We start from the raw sequence: 21396 nt of genomic DNA, 5'->3' as shown, positions 1-21396 counted from the left end.
CGTTATTCACAAATTACATTCTGGTGTACCCTGTCCCCCCCTTCCCGAAGAGAGTGTGTAGACTCGCGTAGCCACTGGCTCCACGAGTAAAAAAATATATATATATATAACCCTCAGTACCAAAAAAGGTGGCTGAAGGTATGTGTGTTGTGTACCCAGTTTCCCACATGAAATAAACTATTGGAATAATATGAAAAGAGCAAGTGTGTGTATTAAAATAAAGAAAGTTAAAGTATCCGCCGATTCATAGTATCAAGAAAGATTCTTCGTTTCGCCCCATAGAGAAACGACACCTCTTTACCTCGCCGTATCGCACCAAAACATCCGAGACCCACTGCTCCCCTGCCCTTCCTATTTATAGGCCCCGCTAATGACCTAAACTGTTACTGGAAACTTACCGCTCCCCAACGGCCAAGAACTCGAACGTACAGGAATACATAGGCATACACAATTTATAACATAAAAAGGATCTAGTAATGATCGCATCATTACATAATAGCATACATAATAGTAGTGATATAAGTAGTAACAGCAGCTGCATTAGTGGTATTATTAGTAGTAATTAAACTAATTAATTAATTGTAAGTATTATTAATTAATTAAAGTATAATAAAACAATGGTAATGTGAATTTGTAGAAAGTTTTCGAAATAACCACCCCCTAGATGAAATCCTGCGCATGCTACTGATGACATCAGCTGTTTACATGATTCTTCTGCATCCAGTGGTGTGTCGAGAATTTTCGAGGAGGTTATGCATATCTACTTTTTGTAGAGGTCAACCCTCATTTTGGCATCTTTTCATGTTTACTGTCTGCACCATTTGTAGGTAAGAAATGGAGAGCTTTGAGACTTAAATATTCATAAGTGGTAGAGCAATTACAGACTGAACTTCACCCATGAAGAAAAACAAATTCTAAATGTCTAAATGTTTCTGCCCCATCCTGTATTTTCATGTTATGATTACGTTCATGTATAGTTGCAATTAGTACAGTCAAGATATTACAACTTCATACAAATATTTTGGAGGATCAAATTCATATTTTTCGTTTCAGGTTTCTATCATGATTTGCAACATGTTCATCACTCTTACAGCGTTATCACTAGCTTTGATAACACAAAACACTGAAATGGATATGAAGATCCTTATGTTACAGCAAGACACATCCATAGAAGCAATATTTGCACACATTGTTCACAAATAATTCACGGATACCAAGTGCTATGTTTTCATTCACAGCAAAATGGAAATTGCGTCAAATCCAACAAGTTTGGCGAACATATTTGCACCTCGTTTAGTGATCAATATGGCTCAACAAAATAATAATAAAACCATGACATGTTTGAGTCTTGCTATAAAGTTTGAATGCAGTCTATACATAATTTTGACACAAAACACTGGTGAAATGCTCGATTTTCTATGTCATATATACGAACACCAATTACTTCACAATACTGGAAAATACATAGTATACTTGAAGAACGGTTCTCTGCCTTTGAAAGGAATAAACTCCTCGTCAGTTTTCCTTAATATACCAAATGTAATATTTGTTCAAGAAACGGACAAATCACCACTGGTTTTAGATATATTTATGCTTTTCTTGGTTGATGGTTCCATTATACATCTACATACTTGGTACAATGGTACATTTGAACAAGGAAACAATTTATTTCCCAAGATGCTATCAAATTTGAAAAATAAAGTACTTCGTGTTTCCTTTTTTGAGTACAAATCTTTCATCATTTATCCAAATGAAGTTTCCAGTGGGTACGATGGCATAAAAGTGAGACTTTTACATGAGTTATCTATCTAGAGCAATGAACTTCAAGTGGAAGGTGTTACATAAGCTTGATAAAGAGCGTTGGGGAACAATATATAGAAACAAAACAGGGACAGGTGTTTCTGGAAGTGTATTCCGAGGGGAGGTGGAGATTGGATTAGCAGCGTTCTTCATCAGTAACATGTATGCATTGGTCTTGGATCTTACAAATCCTTACTTCAAGATCTGCGTCACGTTCCTCACTCCAAAACCATACCATCTCCCTCAGTGGAACGAATTGTTTCTTCCATTTTGTCTTCATACGTGGAATGCGGTAATGGTCTCTCTCATATTGTGCTCAATCTTTCACAACTTACTGTGCAAAGTGACGATGAAGTTGCTTGGTGAGAGTTGGAGAAGCAGGTATGACTCTCTCCCTCGGAGTTTTCTCGACGTCATGAGTTTACTTGCCCTCGTGAGCATTGCTGATCCTAGACAGGCACAGTTCCATCACGCGATATTCTGGTTCTCTAGATATTTCATCCTTATCACTACTAGCTACTGCAGCAGTCTGATATCCTTCCTGACAGTATCAGAGTTCTCTACTCCAATAGACACTCTTGAGAAACTTGCTCTTCTGGAGTGCACCCACTTTATACATTGCTAAAATCATCGAGAAATCACAAGTACACTATGCATCCCAGCTCTTTAAAAAGTATATCAAGCTGAGGATCAACACCATAGAGCAAAGACTCTCCACGAAACGCTTTGCTGTTATTGTGCAAGCGCTTGGAAGAGAATACATATCCGACGCCAATTACATTACAAGCAAGACCTGGAAGTCTCTTTTCCTCATGCAGCAGTGTGCCATGCAGTTTGATGTAGCCATGCTTCTTCAGAAGAGATCACTCTATAAGGATGCTTTCAACAAGATGATTAATAGGATAAAGGAATCTGGGATAATAGAGTTCTGGCAGCAGGAACTTATCAGATCATCTGATACAAGAATCGAAGATGTTCTCAGTTACTCAGATTATCCCTTTCGTTAGTAATTTTCCTCTGGGAAACATTATTCTTTTACTTTGTTACTTCCTCTCTTTCTTCTAGGCATATTTTTATTTCCAGATAATTTCCATGATGGTTGGAATTCACACAATTATGTTTTAGGGACTATATCAGATAGAATCAAGACTTGTCTGTATCGTTAAGATACTAACATAGAGCTTAGCTTCTGTAGTTGGCACCTACATGATGCAGGTGCCATACTGGCCCAGGGAGTAAAGGGACATTTGCCCCATAAAAAGCAGAATGAAGTCATTTCTCTATATGCAATGTATGCGACTCTGTACAGTTCATAAGCTTTATGGCGGTAATAGAAGTAACAAATATTTTATAAATGCTGTATGATAAAAAACAAACAATAGCAAGGAATGTTTATTACTTCTGTTCTCTTTATACAAATAAGTGGAATGTTTTGAAGGTCTGCCTAGTGGCTGAACGACCATGATCCCATTGGGCCAATACATCTTCCTGAAAGGGAAAATTAAATAAATTAATAATAATATATATATGTAATTTAAAGAATTAATAATAATATATATGTAATTTAAAGCCTGGATGACATTGGTTGAGTAGACAGAAGAGTAGCTGGATTGAGTGTGCACCTGACGGACCAGCAGTCCTCACGTAAACTATTAGGGAGAGTACTACTCGCTTCAGTAGCTGGGATAGTTGAGTTCCTTTTCCATCACCCTCCTCCCACTTGGCTAAATTAGACTGGATGATGGGTATAGATGCTCTATGAACTGGAGGGACCTCAGAGTCTGAACCAAAATGTTTGCGGCATTGTAACATAAACATGAATGTATTTGGAAAACATATGACAATGAGGGGTAAAAACTTAATGCTTATAATGTGCTTAATTTAATTCAAAACATTTACTAAAGTACAAAATCATTTACGCTCTTGTTTGATGATATCAACATCAATGATCACGAAATGTCTCATTGTGCCACATTTGGCCAATTTGCGAAGATAGGGATGAGTGATGACATGATGAAATTGATGAATAGACACTCACAAACATCCATGCCCATGCCAGGATTCGAACCCGGGACCCCTGGCATCGTAGCACGATGTGCTAACCACTCCGCCATGAGAGCTGGCTTGGTGGAATTGAGTATAATGCATGTAAATAGTCAAAAGTTGAGTCAAGCAACTCTCACCAGTTACTGTCCAGTCTACTTGTCGAATGTAAACCAGGTCTAATTCGCTGCTAGAGATGTAGACAAATTAGAAATTATTTGGTTAATAAAATACAAAAGTAATACTCACAAAATTGATCACTGCCTTCATTTATCCCATAATTAGCCTCATTACTAACTTTGTAGTAATAATACAGAAGGTTGTATATGACGTGTGGCAACAAATTGAAACAGCTGTAACTGAAGGAAGTCCATGCCTCAGCGGTGATGTTCGATGTGGCAGCTACGAGTGCAGCTATTGCTCTGCATTACAGTTTCCACTGCAGTAAGCTGGTGTAAAGTACAGTGATATTCAATTTATTGCACTTCTCCTGGCAGGCTTTCCAGAGACCATCCACGGTTCGCGGTCGTCTGCGTCCAAGGACCCTTTTCAATATCCCAAATGCACAGAAATCCATTGGTGATGCATCAGGTGATTTAACAGGGATGTCTCTGTAAGGGATAGAATGTATTCCTGTTTCTCTCTCCATATCCTCCAAGAATTGGCAGGTTGAAGCAAACATATGGCTTGAAGTATTATCCTGATGCAGCCAGACCTTAGAGAAATCTGCACCATGGAGAGCTGGGATTTCTGTGCGAAAAAATAAGGTCAGTACGTGAATCTGATAATAGGCAGAGTTGACTTTCACATTTGTAGCTACCCGGCAAATGGTTAAATTACTCTTGTAGCTGTATCCTGCGATGACCATGAAATCCTTGGGGAAATTTTCCTTCATTTCCTGATATCATCTTGCAAATTCTTTTTCACTCTGTGGTTGGTAATATATTGCCCGGAGGTTGTTGCAGACACTTAGATACACACATGCCTCATCTAATGTGAAAACAAACAGCCACTTTTCACTGGCCAGGTGGTGTTCATATAGTTTTCGGCTGTTCGTAGCATGTTCTGCAATGTGCTGGGGTAGCAGATTATGAACTTTGTGTTTATGCTGCTTTTGCAGGTTCAAATCCTGGTTGATAATAGTGTTGACAGTTGTCACAATTATCCCCAATTTCACTGCAAGTGCAATGGGTCTCTGCGTTGCTGGACTCAGGCCGGAGACTCAGGCCTTCACTTTCCGAATGATCTCCGGGGTCCGGTTGGTGGCTGGTTGTGGATGCGCATGTTTCTTGTCCTTTGGAATCAGTCCTCTCTTGGCCTTACTTTGTTCGTGCAGCACACATGACATGCCTTTCTTGGAGATGGTGAAAGCACGCCTCTTACATTGCTTGATAATCTCACAGTAAGAGTATATTTTGCATTGGAAAGGGCGGTGATGTACCTTTCCTAGAATGGTTTGATTTTCGGTGCCATTCTGCATGCACTGCACTCAAACACACTGCTGTACACTCTATACGTTACCTTCGCAACTTGTTACCATAGATCGTGAACAACCTTCTGTATTAATGCAAATAATCATGTTTAGACATAATTATAATGCTACCCAGCAGCATTGTGCAGTTTTCTGTGCTCCCTCAAAAAACAATATATTCTTGTTTTATTACACACAGGAAAGATTAAAACTATGGGCTTTATTATCTTCGTACAACCTTGACTTGCCTTCCAAGTTCATGTACTTTTCAGACATGGGAAAGAAAGTGATTCTCTTGAAATTACATTACGCACAGATTTTACTACTTCAGCCATTCATACACAGAATCTCTCATCACATGTGCATTACTCACACGCTGTTAATGATTTTTTTCTTTCTTTTAAATACATATCAATATGCACTTACCGTTTCTTACAATGACTATGTTCTTTCACTTATATGAAAGCACAATACAATATTCTTAAAAAAGAATTTCCAGTGCATGAGCACTGTGCTTTCCTTTAATTTAATAAAGCAAGGAATGATTTAAAGATTATATGCATAAGAACGATCCGTTCTCATGAATGCTTTGATTTTGGTAGTTTTGACTAACAAAATCCTTGAAACTTCACACAAAATTTAAAGAAAAGAAGTAAGATTGGAAACAACTTATACGAGTGAATTTTGGTAGGATATAGCAACAACATTTAAAACAAGGAAATAAATATACATAAAACTTTCAAAATAAAAAGAATCAAAGTACAGCAATAATTTTATTCATGCTAAATGAAAACAAATGCTACACACAAATGCACACTAATTATAAGAAATATATATGATTTGAGATCATGAATAAGAAGGTCATTCAATAAATGAAAATAAAACTTAGTAACATAGGTACAATAACAATGATTATAAAAATCACAACACATATTCATAAAATGTACGTTTTAACACGCATGAAATGTAATTTAGCTGCCCAAAAAAATCACTAGAAATACTGTAGGACAGCACTACTGCATACAAGTAACAATGACATAAAAAATAAAAGTTCTCAAGATTTAATTCACATTTAATTCTTTTACATTTACTCATTTTCACTGCCTCACTAATGTAATAGATCCATGTCTTTGAGTACGGACCAACACTGCTTTATGACATGTACTTGGAAGAGATGAAATCTAATATCTAATTCAGCATACATTTGCACTGCTCATAAGTGCAAATCACTACTCATTATTGGTACAACATCAATTACTTGTTACTCACTTCTTTTGGCATATTTTGACTAGATTTCTCACTAATTATATCTCCAGAAGCAACATTCATGCAACTCTCTCATGTATATTTCCTACACAGGACCCAAATTGCTGGTTAACTGCATTTTATATATATAAAAAAAAAAATACAATTGACTGGACAAGTCTCAGTTTATCATACGTGGGCCATAGGGACTGGCAAAATTGCTATGAATTTATTGTCTGATTATTCATACGACAGCTTAATATGAAAAACTCAGTGTGTCACAAATCCATATTGAAAATTTTGGTGCCCACAGCACTGCAGTCAAACATGTATCATTTACATTGCTGAGTGACCTAATGTTGATGGTAATTAAAAAAAAAATACATACCGTATTTACTCATGTATAATGCACACTTTTTTCCAAAATTTTTGCCCCCAAAAACTGTGGTGCGTTTTATGCACGGAATAATTCCAACACCCAATATGAAACTGTACAGGGTCATTCCATGATTTTGGGACACTTGCATATATTTTTCATGTTTACGGAACCCTATCATGTTAAATATCGTTGTAAAGCTTGAATCCTGCAGTTTCTGAATATGGAAACAGTATTCCATACAAAATAACGACACTAATGTGAAATGCAGTTGAAATAAGTTCATCAAAAAATGAAGAAACGTCCTGATTTTTATGGTACTTTGGATGAAGAAAACTTAAGGAAAAAGATAATAAAAATTAAAATGTATTACTGGCCAAATAATATGACATACATGGAGTGTGTATATTCCTTAATGGAAGAAATCTTTTGCTGCTAACTGCTATTTGGAAGGTCCTGAATGTGCCTCGTATAAATGTTACATTAGTCACGGAAAGAAAAAGTATATATTTTGAAAAAGAAGGAATGAGCAATTGAATTGGTATGACGTCATTCACTCTTGATCAGCATAGCAACAGATTTACAACCTACAACTAAGAAAGCAATTTCTTGAAACTGGATTGTACTGCAAATTATATACGAGATATAATTTTTTGTCACTTTTACCCATCCAAAACCAGAGTGCACATTATACACGCACGCACACTACACACGCGTAAATACGGTATCACCAAAGACGAAACAAATGTGGATGGTTTTGTTGTGGTGTAGAAACAAAAACCTCACATCACAATAGGTGCAGAAAGCTTCATCACAACCAAAAGCAAGCATGCTAAGTGCTATCATGTGACAGGATCATGCTGACAGTTCGCTTTCCTTATGAGGGTGTTGTTGTACTGGAGGTGTTTTAAATCACTGTTTGGAGGTGTTTTAAATCAATAGTTAAGTTCACCATCCTTAAAAATGTCTAAGTTCAGAATTCATTAACATGGCAATATATCATTTGGGCACCAAACTGAAATGATATGGTATTTTAAATAACATTTTAACTTATATCCTAATCTTTCATGTGTTTAAAAATAATGATGATTTTGTCAACATGGAAAAATGTCCAGTGCAGTGTTTCAAGCTTCATAAAAATTTCTCTGCTTTCAATCTGACCATACAGAATCATAATTATTCTCTGACATTATTAATCTAATTATTATTTTAAGTTTTATCATGTATTATAATGTTGGTTTTGGACATTATAAATTCAACTGTCCTGTAATTGTTGAGAATGTAAACCTTGCACCACAGTATTTTTCATCTGGCTACTTTGGCACTCAAGTGTTACATTGCCATATTAATAAAATCTAGAAACATAAATATTTCAGTATACTCAAAAGTTGCAAAGTGTACCTGCTCACTCTTCACTAATTAGCTGCCAATTTCTGGTCAACAATTCATTCAATAGCTTCTGGACTCAACCGAATCTTGCCTCAGTGAATTCATTCCACATTTCTGCATCTCACTCAAATGCAAATAAATAATAAAAGATTCCCATTTTATATCAAATTGAAAAGAAAAAGTTAAAAAGAAAACTTTGCTAAGAAGCATTCCTCAAGAAAAATATATAATGCTTGCTTCCAAACCCCTGAAGTAGCAGAGGGGGAAAAAGTTTGTCAATGTTTTCTTTAAATTCACTTTTATGCTGAGACAAGCTACTTGAGATTAGATCTACAGTTTAAAGTGGGATTTGAATCACTGTAATTTTCCTCCTCCAGATATGAAACCTGACCTTGATTAAATGGCAACAGCATTACCACTTTGCCCCAGGTTGGCCAGTCAGAAAAGGGAAGTGTTTATACATGCAATAAGTCTGAAAAGAACCTGGCTCAGATAGAAAATTTGAGAACTTTCTACACAGTATTACTGATTATGATATAATTACTGAAAATCCCACTATAAATAGTGTAATTTTAAATATATTTGATGTGTATTTTATACATAACTGAAAAGCTGGTCCAAATAATAGCATTACTTTCCAAAGTGCACTTCTAGAAGAAGGTTTTTTGTTACTAGAGGTGTTCTAAGCCCAATGAAAATTATGTAGGCGACCATGTGCACCATCTACTGGGATACCAATTGCTTTCATAAATGTAGGTGATAAAGCATGCACTATGAATATTTCATACAAATAAGAAAAGTGCTGGTGTACATTGCATAAGAAACTACTTGCAAACCAATGAATTGTGCTGTGTAGATGCTTGACTGACGTGACACAAACTCAACTACACTGGAAAGAACAAAAAAATAAAACATAATTTTCATGTCCAAAAAATAAATAAATAAAATAAGAAGAAACAAGTAAATAGAAAATATGATTTCCATATTTTAAGAAAATATGATTTCCATATTTTTAGAAAATATAAATAGATAATACAAAAGTAAAAGGCTCTAAATTGATAAAAAACACAATAATACATGTATACCAAATGAATCATGACTCTGGCCTTAAGAACTTAAAGCAGATTTTTTTGACAACACTTTATAAAAAATGCATGAGCTAATAAAATAATGCTTCTTTAGGTGGCCTGAAAATAACAAAAGCTAACCAAGAAACCATGGGTTCAGAATTCGATTGCTGTGTATGTTTTCAACTCCATAAAAATCTATCACATTCCATTGTTGCAGGTAACCTTGCTTAACCTACCTACCACAACTAAGCCCTTTAGTATTGCATGTGGTTCCTCAGATAAAGAACCTATCATATAACTTCTGCCATGCATTGGATTCTTATAGTTCAACGTTTTCCCTAATCTTAATAATGTTTCACGAGTGTTTAAAAAAAAACTACATGTAACACTATTTCTCTTTACAATTTCTTCATGTGATATTATAAACTGGAAATCCATATTACAGTTTTCTTATTCAAAAATATATTCTGAATGTTTAGTTTGAAAATAAAAGCATTTTTGCTACAGAAAGAAAAATGTAAAACTTTAACTTTTGTACAGTACAGGCACTCCATATTTAGAAAATATATAAATTTATAAAAGACTACACCCTATTGTTTGTTAACAGATAATCAAGTTTACTGGGCACAGTTAATGAGAGGTTTATTGCGGAAATTTGCACAGAGGTCAGAGGTTAGCTTTGTAGTTCAGTGGGAAAGCATTGGTACATAATCCCAAAAAACGATTGATTGATTTGATGTTTTAAGTCCACTTTATGCACAGTAAGGCTAATCGGGACTGGACCTACACTTTAAAGTAGAATCCGAACCACTATGTGCCTCCACCGGGTATCGAACCTGGGACACCTTGATTACAAGGTGACATTACCACTGCACCATCGGGGAGGACCGCCAAAAACTTATGTTTCATTCCTGGTTGAAGTTTTCAATAAGTTATAAAAAATAAACATGTATGTGTTTATTTAAACAAGAAATCAACTACTTATATTATGCAATTTTTAAGAAAAATATAGAAATTCAAGTATCTACAATTTTTAACCCAGAATGAAGCTTAACCCCCCCCCCCCCCAGAGAAAAGTGATCAGTAAGAATTATGTAAAATGTGCGTAGGAACAGTCTTCAGAACATTATTTATCAGCAGATTCCAAATGTAAGTTTTTGTATGGCTACAGTATAATTGTATTCCACTAGTTACACTTTTATGTTAATTATTCAGTTCTTCACTTACCATCCTCATCAAAAGTTGCCAAAGTGAGTTTGCTGAGTTTGTTGCTGAGGCAGGACTGTGGCATTTCTCTCCTTGTCACCATCGTCAGTGGTACTTGTGTGTCTGGAAGATAAAACAGAAAGCATGATTCATGAACTATTTTACCATTTTTCCAGAAATATCCGCGTTATTCATAATTTTATGAAATGATCAGGTAAATTAGCACTGTTCTGCAGAGATGTTGAATGATGGATTAAGTTTATTTTACTTCACATTTAAGCCAATTTTGGCTAATCGTAATGATGGATTTTGATTGATTCAATTACCTTATTTTACTTTTCTTTTTGTGCCACTTTTGGCTAATTTGTGAAGATGGAGATGAGTGATGAAATTGATGAATGGACACTCACAAACATTCATGCTCAGGCCAGGACCCCTGGCATCGTAGCGCACTGTGCTAACCACTCCGCCACGAGGGCTGGCTCATAATGATGGAGATGAATGGTGATAAGACGAAATTAATGAAAGGACAATCACAAACACCAATGTACAGGGCATACTATATGCCCCACAGAGGATTGTACTGGTCGTAAGTCCAAATGCCAGAGCCTCGTTAGCTTTCAAAATGCAGTTTAGGGTGTATTATGTGAAAGAGAGGTTGATATTTGTGTGTGTTCAGAAAGGGTCACTCTTTCAGCAGAGTGTGGGGGAGAGTAGAGGTTATCCCCCCCCCCCCAGCTTGGACTGAGCACTGATATACTCCTTAATTCTTGTCCCAGATGCAATGTTCTTGGAATACTGTGTGCAGTAATATGCACAGAAATTAGGGAAATAATAATAATAAAAATTATGTTGTCAATACTATATTTCTCTCTCTATATGAACTAACCCCATATTACTCAAGAAGCTGAATACTATTCTGAAGTTCATTTGGTGTGCCTTTTATTTTAAGAAACAAATTAACCATATTTAGCACATAAAAAAGAATGAACAAATTTGGTTATATTTTTGTTATATCAAGAGATGTAACACACTTGAACTTGAAAGTGTCAAGTATCTAATTGGTGCTAAACAAACGACTGTACAGAATGCTAAAAACACTACAAGGATCATTAGAACAAAAATAAATAAATAAATAAATGTAAAGAAAATTAATGTGGAAAACTTCTCTAAGCATGGAGTTCTACAATGAAACATGTATTCAAATTATTGGAAGGGTTTCCATGAGATATAGTTTTCAAAGCACAAACAAGAAATTGAAACTTCCCAGAGAATATGAAAAGATAACACAAGAAGTTTTATTCCGCAGTACTGTAATTGTCTCACTGAGTCTGGTATTTTCTGATGCCATTCTTCAAAGTCCTTTTCGTTGAACATTGCTTGAAGAATGCTTGTTTTGTGTGTGTGTGTTTAGCAGATTCATGATCACAGTGCAACATCTTTACAGACCTTTCTTATGGAAAAGAAAAGATTCACCTTCAAATTATGGTATCTGACAGTGGTAGTGATTAGAGGGGGTCACTTTTGTTCCCACACTACAGCCTCTTAATGGTAAGCCTTGTCTACCAAGTGTAGCGATTCTCGGCAAATTATTGTAAATAATTTCTCAAAATTGCCGAAATCCTACAATCTCAACACCTACATGTTGTTAGCGCATTCTCCGCTCATAATCTGCAATGTAAATGAGATTAGTTACATGGTTCCTCAACAGATAGCAGCTGCTACCTTGCTATCATTGCTTCACGTAATCACGCCACCTGGCGATCGACAAGTCAGTCTACCTTTGAATCGCAAGCACGAACATTCTTCTTTCACGATCAGTCGAATCAGCAGAGTTTAGTCAGCATGTCATGACACGGTTGTCGTTACTACGCTTTTAGGATGAAGTAGTAACACAGGGTAGCAGTTTGGTAAGTTGTAATTACGAGCTGAGTATTTTTTTGGAAATCGCAGTTGGTTTGCTTATTTCAGCATTTTGCAATTCCGGGGAAATGCGTTGTACTCTCAAGTTGTGTCAACGTACAAATTGACACGAACATTTGACCGAGTGTTCAACAAATTGAAATGGACGAAGTTGGTGTGGGCTATTTTCGAAAGTGGTTCATCGTATTGTGATAAATGAACCTTACGGAACTGCAAAACAAACAGTTAAATCGACAGAACAAACTAGAAAAAGGTTGGTGAACTTCACAATTGGCTTGGATGGAGAGAAAGTTACTAGTGTCCCAAAATCGTAATGAACAAAGTACCCATGTGCATCGTATGATTGCTGTTGGGCAATAAAACAATCAAGGGATTTGTTTTATGCTGTTAATCTACAATCGAACTAAACACAGGTATGAGAATTGACTTGTTTAAGTGTGCCCACTATGTAGTAAATGAAAGTGCAGCCCCCCACCCCCACTTTCACTTTCTGTAAGTACGAAATTATTGCGAGCATATAAAACTGTTAAACTGAATGTCACGTGCATAAATACACACGTATAATTCTCTGCAACGTAGATTTGAACTCACGTATAATCATGTTAGTAACTATCAAAATTGTGCGTGATAAAATGACGCATTGCTTGACTATTTGCGCAATATTTCTTGTGAACTAAAAGCTTGTGAATTTAAAACTCAAAATTGTTGCTTGATTAATCAAGTGTTCAACGTATTACAGTGGTATATTTCGATGTGCCAAAATTAAGGAAATATAAGAGCCGTCACAAAAGTGTACTTCGCCCAATCGCGACTACAGTTACTTTGACGTTTGAAAAGTGAAGAGTTTCTAGCAACAATGTGGAAAATCAAACAGATGAGTTTTGCAACAACTGGGTACAACAGTTATCATAAAGTATGTGGATCAGTGGTAGAAATATATCGGGCAAGAGAGTTAAACATCTGCTTCTGTTAAGCTGAAAAGATTTGATGATGGTGCAAAAACATTTTACGGTTTTGTATTTTCATGAAAAACTTCCTGAACTCTTGTTTTTGTTATAACCCCTTCAATTATAGACCATGAGAACCTTAAAAACAATTTTCAGAATCATCTCTGCTTCTCTCACCAATCAATTATATCAGTGATCTGTTTCCAAACTGATACATGTACTTTGTTGCTTGCCAATTTACATGAACGTTATCACTGAACGTACCAAACCTGTTGTACTTCTCCATTTCTCGTTTCCTGAAGATAACTGTGAGAGACTGAATATTTTTAAATACTGTGCATTATGCTCATAAAATCATCTTAGCCTTTAACAATAGGCAGTATGTGCTGCCAAAGATATTTTGTTGAACGCTTTTAATTATATCAAACTTTGTATAGCCATGAACATTACAATTACAATCCTCAGAATGCAAAATTGTAATTTAGAACTGGTTGTGGGTTTCTAAATTGTCCACCTGCGAATTTAGAATATTTTACCAAATAGTCAAAACATAGACCTACCTGAAGAGAAACGAGGCTGGTTATTTTCTTCGTGTATTTCAGCAAGATTTAATCCTTGAGAACCATATTCAACATCTCTTAGTGGATAGTTCGTAGGTTCTTTGAAATCCTTTTCTGAAAATTGCATTTTCATTCGATAATTATTTTTTTATAAAGAACTGAACAGTAGATTGATAATTCGTTCTACCTTTCTTTTACTGTTTTACTGATGTTAACGACTATGTTTGAAATACTACCCATGCAACATGAAAGGCAATTCTTTGAGCATACTTTAAAATATAATTTTCTCTAACTGGGAATATTTTATTTTATACAGATTTGAAGTCAGCTGTCAAAGCAGAAATTCATTTTGGTAGTGGTATGTACCATAGGCAGAAAAATGTTACCATTCCAATTATTCATGTTTAGAACATGAATCGCGTACAAGAGAAGATTTTAATGAATGTAAATAGGTATCCTTCCCCATACACATATGTCATTTCTTGATGGAATATTTTACTCATACCATGTATAATATGTCTTGCATTTCATACAGAGCAGGTTCTCATCCATTTTACTGTCATATATTCGCCAATAAAAGATTTTCATTGGATTAGCAAGTACGTTACTTACATATAGGTACAACCCAAGGGTACTGAGGTGGTATTCTTGGTCATCTGCAAATTTTTTAACCATTATCGAGTTTATGGACGTTTTCAAAGAGAAAGTATTTGTAATTACTTAATTTCAAAGTTAATTATTTTAATGTTCACTCTGAACTCAATGGCTGATGTGAAGAATAGCATACTTACTAAACAGAATATTATTCCAAATTGAAATAAGGTGTATAAAGAACTTTATGTTACGCAGAGGATTTCAAATAACTCATTGAAAAGTTCAGTTACCTATAATAATATTTGTTCAGGAAGATTTTCGATTTTAGCATCCATTATTTAACATATACAGTTGTTGATTTTGATGGAATATTGCATTCTGCATAAAATAAGACTTTGGTAGGGTGTTCTACTGGTCACAAAAAGGAAATGTCTGTTGGGAAATGCAATTTTAAAAAATGAAGTTTCCACATGCCACGAACTCTAAAGTAGGCACAGAGAAAAAATAAACTGGAGAAAAGTATGTTCACAGCATTAACACTGTAATTGTAAATTTATAATCAGAAAGTTAAGAAAACAAGAACTGGAGAAATTTTGAAATTGAAAACCAAGAAAAATTAAATAAATTAAAAAATATATCATATAGTAAATTTTTGTTTATTCTTATTTAACATTTCTCTTCTAGCCTTATTAACATATATTTTTCCACCCTTTCAGATTACTCTAAGTGATGATGATGATGGCGAATGTTGATTAATGACATACATGAAAAACAAACACAGAGTAATATCCATATGGTAGCCAGGACTCAAATCAGAACTTTTTGGAACAAGATTGTGAGTTGAATCTTCAACAGTTTCCCAAAGATTCAGTCGTTTGCTATTTTTGAACTACTTAAACAACAATGCTTAAGCACACACATGTTGAAGCCCACATACACACACAAACAGTAACAATGATAGTTTTATAACAAGTATGCTCTTATACGCAACATATAATTCTTAGTTAGATGAGTGATTATGTAAGCATGAGGCAAAGTCAATAATTCTCTATTAGAATTTACAGTTGACATACATAGGAACTGAGGTTAATAATGGGAAAATTGGTACAAACTATGACTCAAGCAGGGTGAAAATGATTGATTGATTGATTGATTTGGTTTATTTTACTTCACTTTTCTGCCATTTTGGCTAATCGCAAAGATGAAGATAAGTGATGATACAAGGGTGAATCAAATATGAACGAGCCTTGTGCGGAATAACAAAATTTATTGAAGGAAACAGAGACATTGCCACATCCTATTTTTCTACATAGTCTCCGCCCTTAGTGATACATTTTTCCCAACGTTGTGGTAGGTTCTTGATGCCGTTCTCGTAGAATGAAGCTGGGCGGGTAGCCAACCAGTTGCGCACAAAGGCTTCCACCTGATCGTTGGTCGCAAATCGCTCACCCCCAAGTGCTTCTTTGAGGGGTCCGAACAGATGAAAATCACATGGTGAAAGATCTGGGCTGTATGGTGGATGTGGAAGCGGTTTCCAGTGCATTTCCACCAGTTTCTGCCACGTAACACCCTTTGTATGGGGTCTGGCGTTGTCGTGGAGGAACAAGACCTGGCGGATGGGACAGCCTCATCGTTTGTGTCAATACTGCACCTTAACTTGATCCAGGAGGCCGCAGTAGTAGGGTGCGTTGATGTTCCGACGTTCATGTAAGAAATCCACCAGTAGGATCCCCCTCCAGTCCCAAAACACCGTGGCCAACACCTTCACCATAGACAACCAAACTTTCGCCTTAACGGGGTTTCCTTCGCCTTTCCTCCTCCACTCCATGCTGGCACGCTTGGATGCTGGGGTGTAATGATGCACCCATGTCTCGTCACAGGTAACGATGTGATGCAAAAACGCTTCCCCTTCCACGTCAAAACGAGTGTGAAGCTGGCGAGCAATGCGAACTCGGTCATCTTTTTGAGCAACATTCAGCAGCTTGGGAACCCACCGAACTGTGATTTTGCGGAAGCCCAAGTGCTTTGTGATGATTGATTGGACACTTCCATAGCTCACACCAAGTTCTGCCGCAATTTGCTTCACAGTGACTCGGCGATCCTGTTCGACAAGCTCACGAACACGAGCCATGTTGTCATTCGTCACACTGGTGCGAGGACGACGGGGGTGCACTTCATTTGCAACACGTTCACGGCCTTGCTGGAATTCCTTACACCACACCTTCACTCTTGCCCACGAGAGGGTACCATTCCCAAACTGGGCCTGCAGTCTCCGGTAAATTTCGGCCGGTTTGACGTTTTCCTGGGTGAGGAACTTGATGATTATGCGTTGCTCAACAGACACTGGCACACTCTACTCACTCATCGTGGGAGATACTAAACGAAGCATGCGACACGCCGGCTGTTCTGGTTCCTGACTCACGACAGCCCCACCTACCGGCCGCACATGGCCAATCACACCCTGCTACCCATTCCGATGATTAGCCAATCAAGGCTCGTTCATATTTGATTCACCCTCGTATAATGAAATTGATGAGGCAACATTCACATAGAACAAAAAACACTCATGCCCACGTCAGGATTCCTGGTATCATAGCATGTTGTCACATCCACTCTGCCATGGAGGTCAGCTAGAAATATTTGGGGTAGCAGATTTTGTTAGAACACTGGCATAGCTGATTATCAAGGTTAAGTTTTCATTGAGTCACAACCGATCCCAACCTTTATCATAAGACTATAATATTTCACTTCATGCTTTACATACAGATTTGAATCTTTCAATTCTGCTTAACTGTATACAACCATTCCCTCCGTTACATGCAAAAAATATGTATATCCTGATGGGTACAAAGATAAACATATTACAACTTCAGTTTTCATTGTTCCATGTCAATATTTTCTTTGATTGTTAATCCTACCACCTTGACATGACTTCTTCAAGCTAATAATTAGAGCATAGAATTACTGACTAAAATCAGGAACACATATACCCTGTCCCAGATAACTGTGGAGCAGGGTTGCACATAGCGGCAGAGTAGAAGGAGAGAGATCGAGTAGTGAAAGCAGAGCATTGCCAACCGTACGGTCCTGGCTGTACATGTACGGAAATTTCATGTCATGTACGGATGTACAGTCCAGACCTTAGTCTGTACGCTAAATGTACGACTTATCAAAATTTGCACTTGCTGTTCTATCCCTAATATTACCATAAGAAATTCTTAAACCAAGCATACGGACCTGGAGACAAAAATACGGTCCGTTTGTCATGTGCGTGCGATATTATAGTTTTCAAAAGTTTGCAACCCTGACAGGTCGAAGCAGGAAAAACTGGTAACTCCAGTCGTCCACTACGCAATCCCGTTTCTCTCACTGTTCATTGGTGGAGCCACGTCGCATCACTACTTGCGCAGAGACTTGTTCCCGTTCGCCTGGTCTACAGTTAGCTGGTACTCGGTATAATATATGATTGACTCACTTTGAAAACAAGTTTGTACCTGGACACTGAATTAACACGATATGTCATTTTCAACAGAAAATGATTTCTATATTTTATTAAATTTTCAAAATTTTTGTTCCTGGAATTTATTCACTTTCCGTCATTATGACTGCTAATTATAGTGTACATTACCGTCACTGTCTGTAGATGTATCGTAAACAGGTCTATCCACTTCATCTGAGTAGTTGGCCACTTTCTGCTTCATTTCCTCCACGAATACAGTTATCAGAGCATCCATCATAACTGCCTGAAATTGTACAACTGGTTATTAAGAAGATGCCAATGATTGCTAATGAATGGACAATTTAAAAGTAATAAAAATTAAATAACATGATTTTATTTGTACATTAACCACAGTATTTATGAATGCATTTAAATGCTGTGAATATGTTTGCGAGTGCTAAGCAAATTGTCAACAAACAAAAAAAAAATCTAAATTAAAATCTTGATAAATTAGCATTCAATATAATACCTGTTTTGAAAAGACTTGGAGAATTTTTGATACTCTTGTTCCATTCTCCAATACCATAAACTGAAGGAATAAACAGGACAAGCAGTCAGGGTTCTCTTCTTGGGATGGCTTGGCAAAATCCCAAGAAAGATCATCATATTTTAAACCAAGCAGCAAAGTCTGTGAATGAAAAGTTCAAATTTTAACCATAAAATGTATTAACATACAAAAAAATAACAATGACTAGACAATGGAAAAAAATATAAAAATTCTTAGGTAGTATTAATAATACTGTATAGAGCAACCTATATCAGCTATGTAGTTGCTATATACTGTAGCTATTGTAGTGAGACTCCATTTAGTGACGGGGATCGCTGGAGACACAAGGATGTAGCTCGAAGAAAAGTGAGAGGTTAAGTGTAACTCATTGGCCCGCCTGGCCGAGAAGAGGGAAGATGAAGAAAACAGAGCTCTCTCCACACTTACCGGGTCCAATCGCCGCTGGCTACCCACAAGCCCATGCCGGTGTCGCCGTCTCGTCTCGCCTCGGGTGTCCTCCGTGATTCAACTTGCTCTGCTGCGCTTACCATGCTCATCCCGACGGTTTCTGTGATCTACGATAACTGTCCTATTTTCATCCCAAAGGCGACGTTTTATTCCCTGTCATAATGTGTTGACCCTGAGTTTTCATTCCTCTACCACCGGGTTGATTACCTCTATCAGGCGGCCGAACCCAGTAGCGACGGAGGAATGTTACTGCTAGGCCAGCGGTATGCTAGGTATTGCTTGCATGATTGGGTCAGTATACTGTGTGAAGAGGCGATGTTCTAACGTTTGCTCAGTTTCCATCATCACTACTTAATTGCTGTAAATAACTCATAAATGAATGCGTAAGTCTGCCATATTGTTGTTTCACGTTGTACTCATGTGCCTTGGTTTTGAAAAATAACTGTACGGGTTTTTCTATGAAAACTTCCTTCAGTCACCTGGTTATATACATTAATTAAGAAGACAAATGAACCATCCAGGTTCTTCAAGGAAATTTTGCCGTTTAATCCTGGATGACTAGAGTATTGGTTAGCCGAGATGATAAATGTGTTCCATACAATTTCATATCTGTGTTGCAGAGTCGTATTATCAAAGTGAATAAGTAGTGATGATGATTTAGTTTAGAACTAAAATACATTGTTCAAATCAATAACACATGCATGTGATCATGAGAGTCTAACAGGTTTTACTTTGAAAAATAAACATGTGATAAAACAGTTATTTTATATGGGTCATTCCATGTCAAATCAGGCAGGAGTTGACCCTCATAGTCAGTCACCAATTTTGATGATATTTTGTATACATCTTTGCTTTGCTCCAAACCCAATACCTGTTAAAGGATTTTGCTGAAATATGATTATTACGCATTCGGGAATGAATGAAGATACAGAAGTGTTCTTGAGCTCGTTGTAAAGAGAAAAGACATAGCATATTATGAGATGATCAAATGTTGAAACTTAGTAAAATTTGAACACTTTGTTCAAATGTTCAAATTTCAAGTGTGAATATCTCAAAACAGCCCCCAATCGATTTTTCTCATTTTTGGATATTTTTAACTACCATTCTTCCTTTTTATACTGAGAAAGTTTTATCTTGGTGCTTTTTTATATAAGGGAGAAAAATGAAGTTGAAATTTGTCCTGCATCAGCAATGAACTGAGCTGCAGCGTTCCTATGATGAGACTTTTTATTTGTGTCGAGCTAAAGGATATATATATATATATACTTACTGTTCAGAGACAGATTATAGTCCACTTGATAATTGGCTTCCTTTTGTGCTGTTATTGCTAATTTATACGGGGGGGGGGGGGGGGGGGAGGGAGAAATGACGAATGTCTGGAATGGTTGCAAAAAAATTCATTACTTATAATATTTTGTGAGAATAACAGAGTTAGAAGCAATGATGGCGATTAGGGGGACTAGGGGCAATTACCCTCAACTTTTTGCCACTTTTCTGCCTTACACTATGGCCTCTTAATGCAAAATCTTGTCTAATAAGAAAATTATTTGCCCTTTCCCCCAAACTTCAGCACCCAATCGGCGCTACTAGTTAGCAGTCTAAATATATTCCCAAATCAATCGACAGTTTTTTATATATTGTAATATTGGGTAATGCTTGTTAGAAGTTTTAATTTAAATTTTAGATGAACTCAATACTTAAAATACTATTTTTATATTTATAAAGTTACTGGACAAATGCCATTTGTAATAAATTCAATTCTACAAAATTTTATTGCTGGAGACCACATTGAGATGCTGGAATGAGCTCTAATTTATATGACTGGAAATCTAAGAAGATAACCATCAACATAACTTTCAACACGCAGTTATTCTCACAAAATTCTTTAAAAAATGATCTTTTCACAAAACAATCGTTGATTTTTAAAAATAGATTGATTGATTTATTGTAAAAGTTGTAATGACCGCCATGTTAGGCAGATTTAAGTTGTATATTGTCATTTATCTTATTCCTATACTTTCAAGTTAAGAACTTGGATTAAATTATTTATACTTAATTGTTTTTATAATTCATGTATATATTTACGTTTTATCTTATATTATATTTTTGCAATATTTATTCAGAATTTATAGGCTAATAATTATCCCAAATAATATATGCAACGTTTTCATTGTTTTTCAAACACAAGTTAAATACATCTCTTCTTAATATTGATTTTTGTTCACCAATGTACAAGATTGAAGTAATTTGTCTTCGTTATAAACTAAATCTTTATTTAATCATTTTTTTTATGTGCAAGGGCAAATATGATTCATTTG

The 21396-nt window shown here is 36.2% G+C and overlaps 1 protein-coding gene across 5 annotated transcripts in view; it reads right to left on the bottom strand.

Moving 5' to 3' along the window:
- Nucleotides 1–3176: 3176 nt before the first annotated feature.
- Bili (FERM domain-containing protein 8 Bili) overlaps nucleotides 3177–21396 on the bottom strand; it is a 134877-nt gene continuing 116657 nt past the window's right edge. For 3 of the 5 annotated variants that reach the window (XM_083137940.1, XM_083137942.1, XM_083137939.1), the window contains 5 exons: nucleotides 18593–18751; nucleotides 18253–18367; nucleotides 14031–14144; nucleotides 10622–10723; nucleotides 3177–3288 (listed from right to left, as the gene is read on the bottom strand). In XM_083137940.1, coding sequence (XP_082994066.1) covers nucleotides 3245–3288; nucleotides 10622–10723; nucleotides 14031–14144; nucleotides 18253–18367; nucleotides 18593–18751 — 534 coding nt within the window. In that variant the 3' untranslated portion in view covers nucleotides 3177–3244. Of the gene's footprint in view, nucleotides 3289–6073; nucleotides 9214–10621; nucleotides 10724–14030; nucleotides 14145–18252; nucleotides 18368–18592; nucleotides 18752–21396 lie in introns of those variants that run through there. The other 2 variants (XM_083137941.1, XM_083137943.1) reach the window with 2 other exon arrangements.

Source organism: Lepisma saccharinum, chromosome 16 (genome assembly GCF_977018435.1).
Source record: "Lepisma saccharinum chromosome 16, izLepSacc3.1, whole genome shotgun sequence".
Classification (NCBI taxonomy): Eukaryota; Metazoa; Arthropoda; class Insecta; order Zygentoma; family Lepismatidae; genus Lepisma; species Lepisma saccharinum.
The sequence above is the reverse complement of the archived record's forward strand: the minus strand, read 5'-3'. Positions and strand labels throughout refer to the sequence as shown.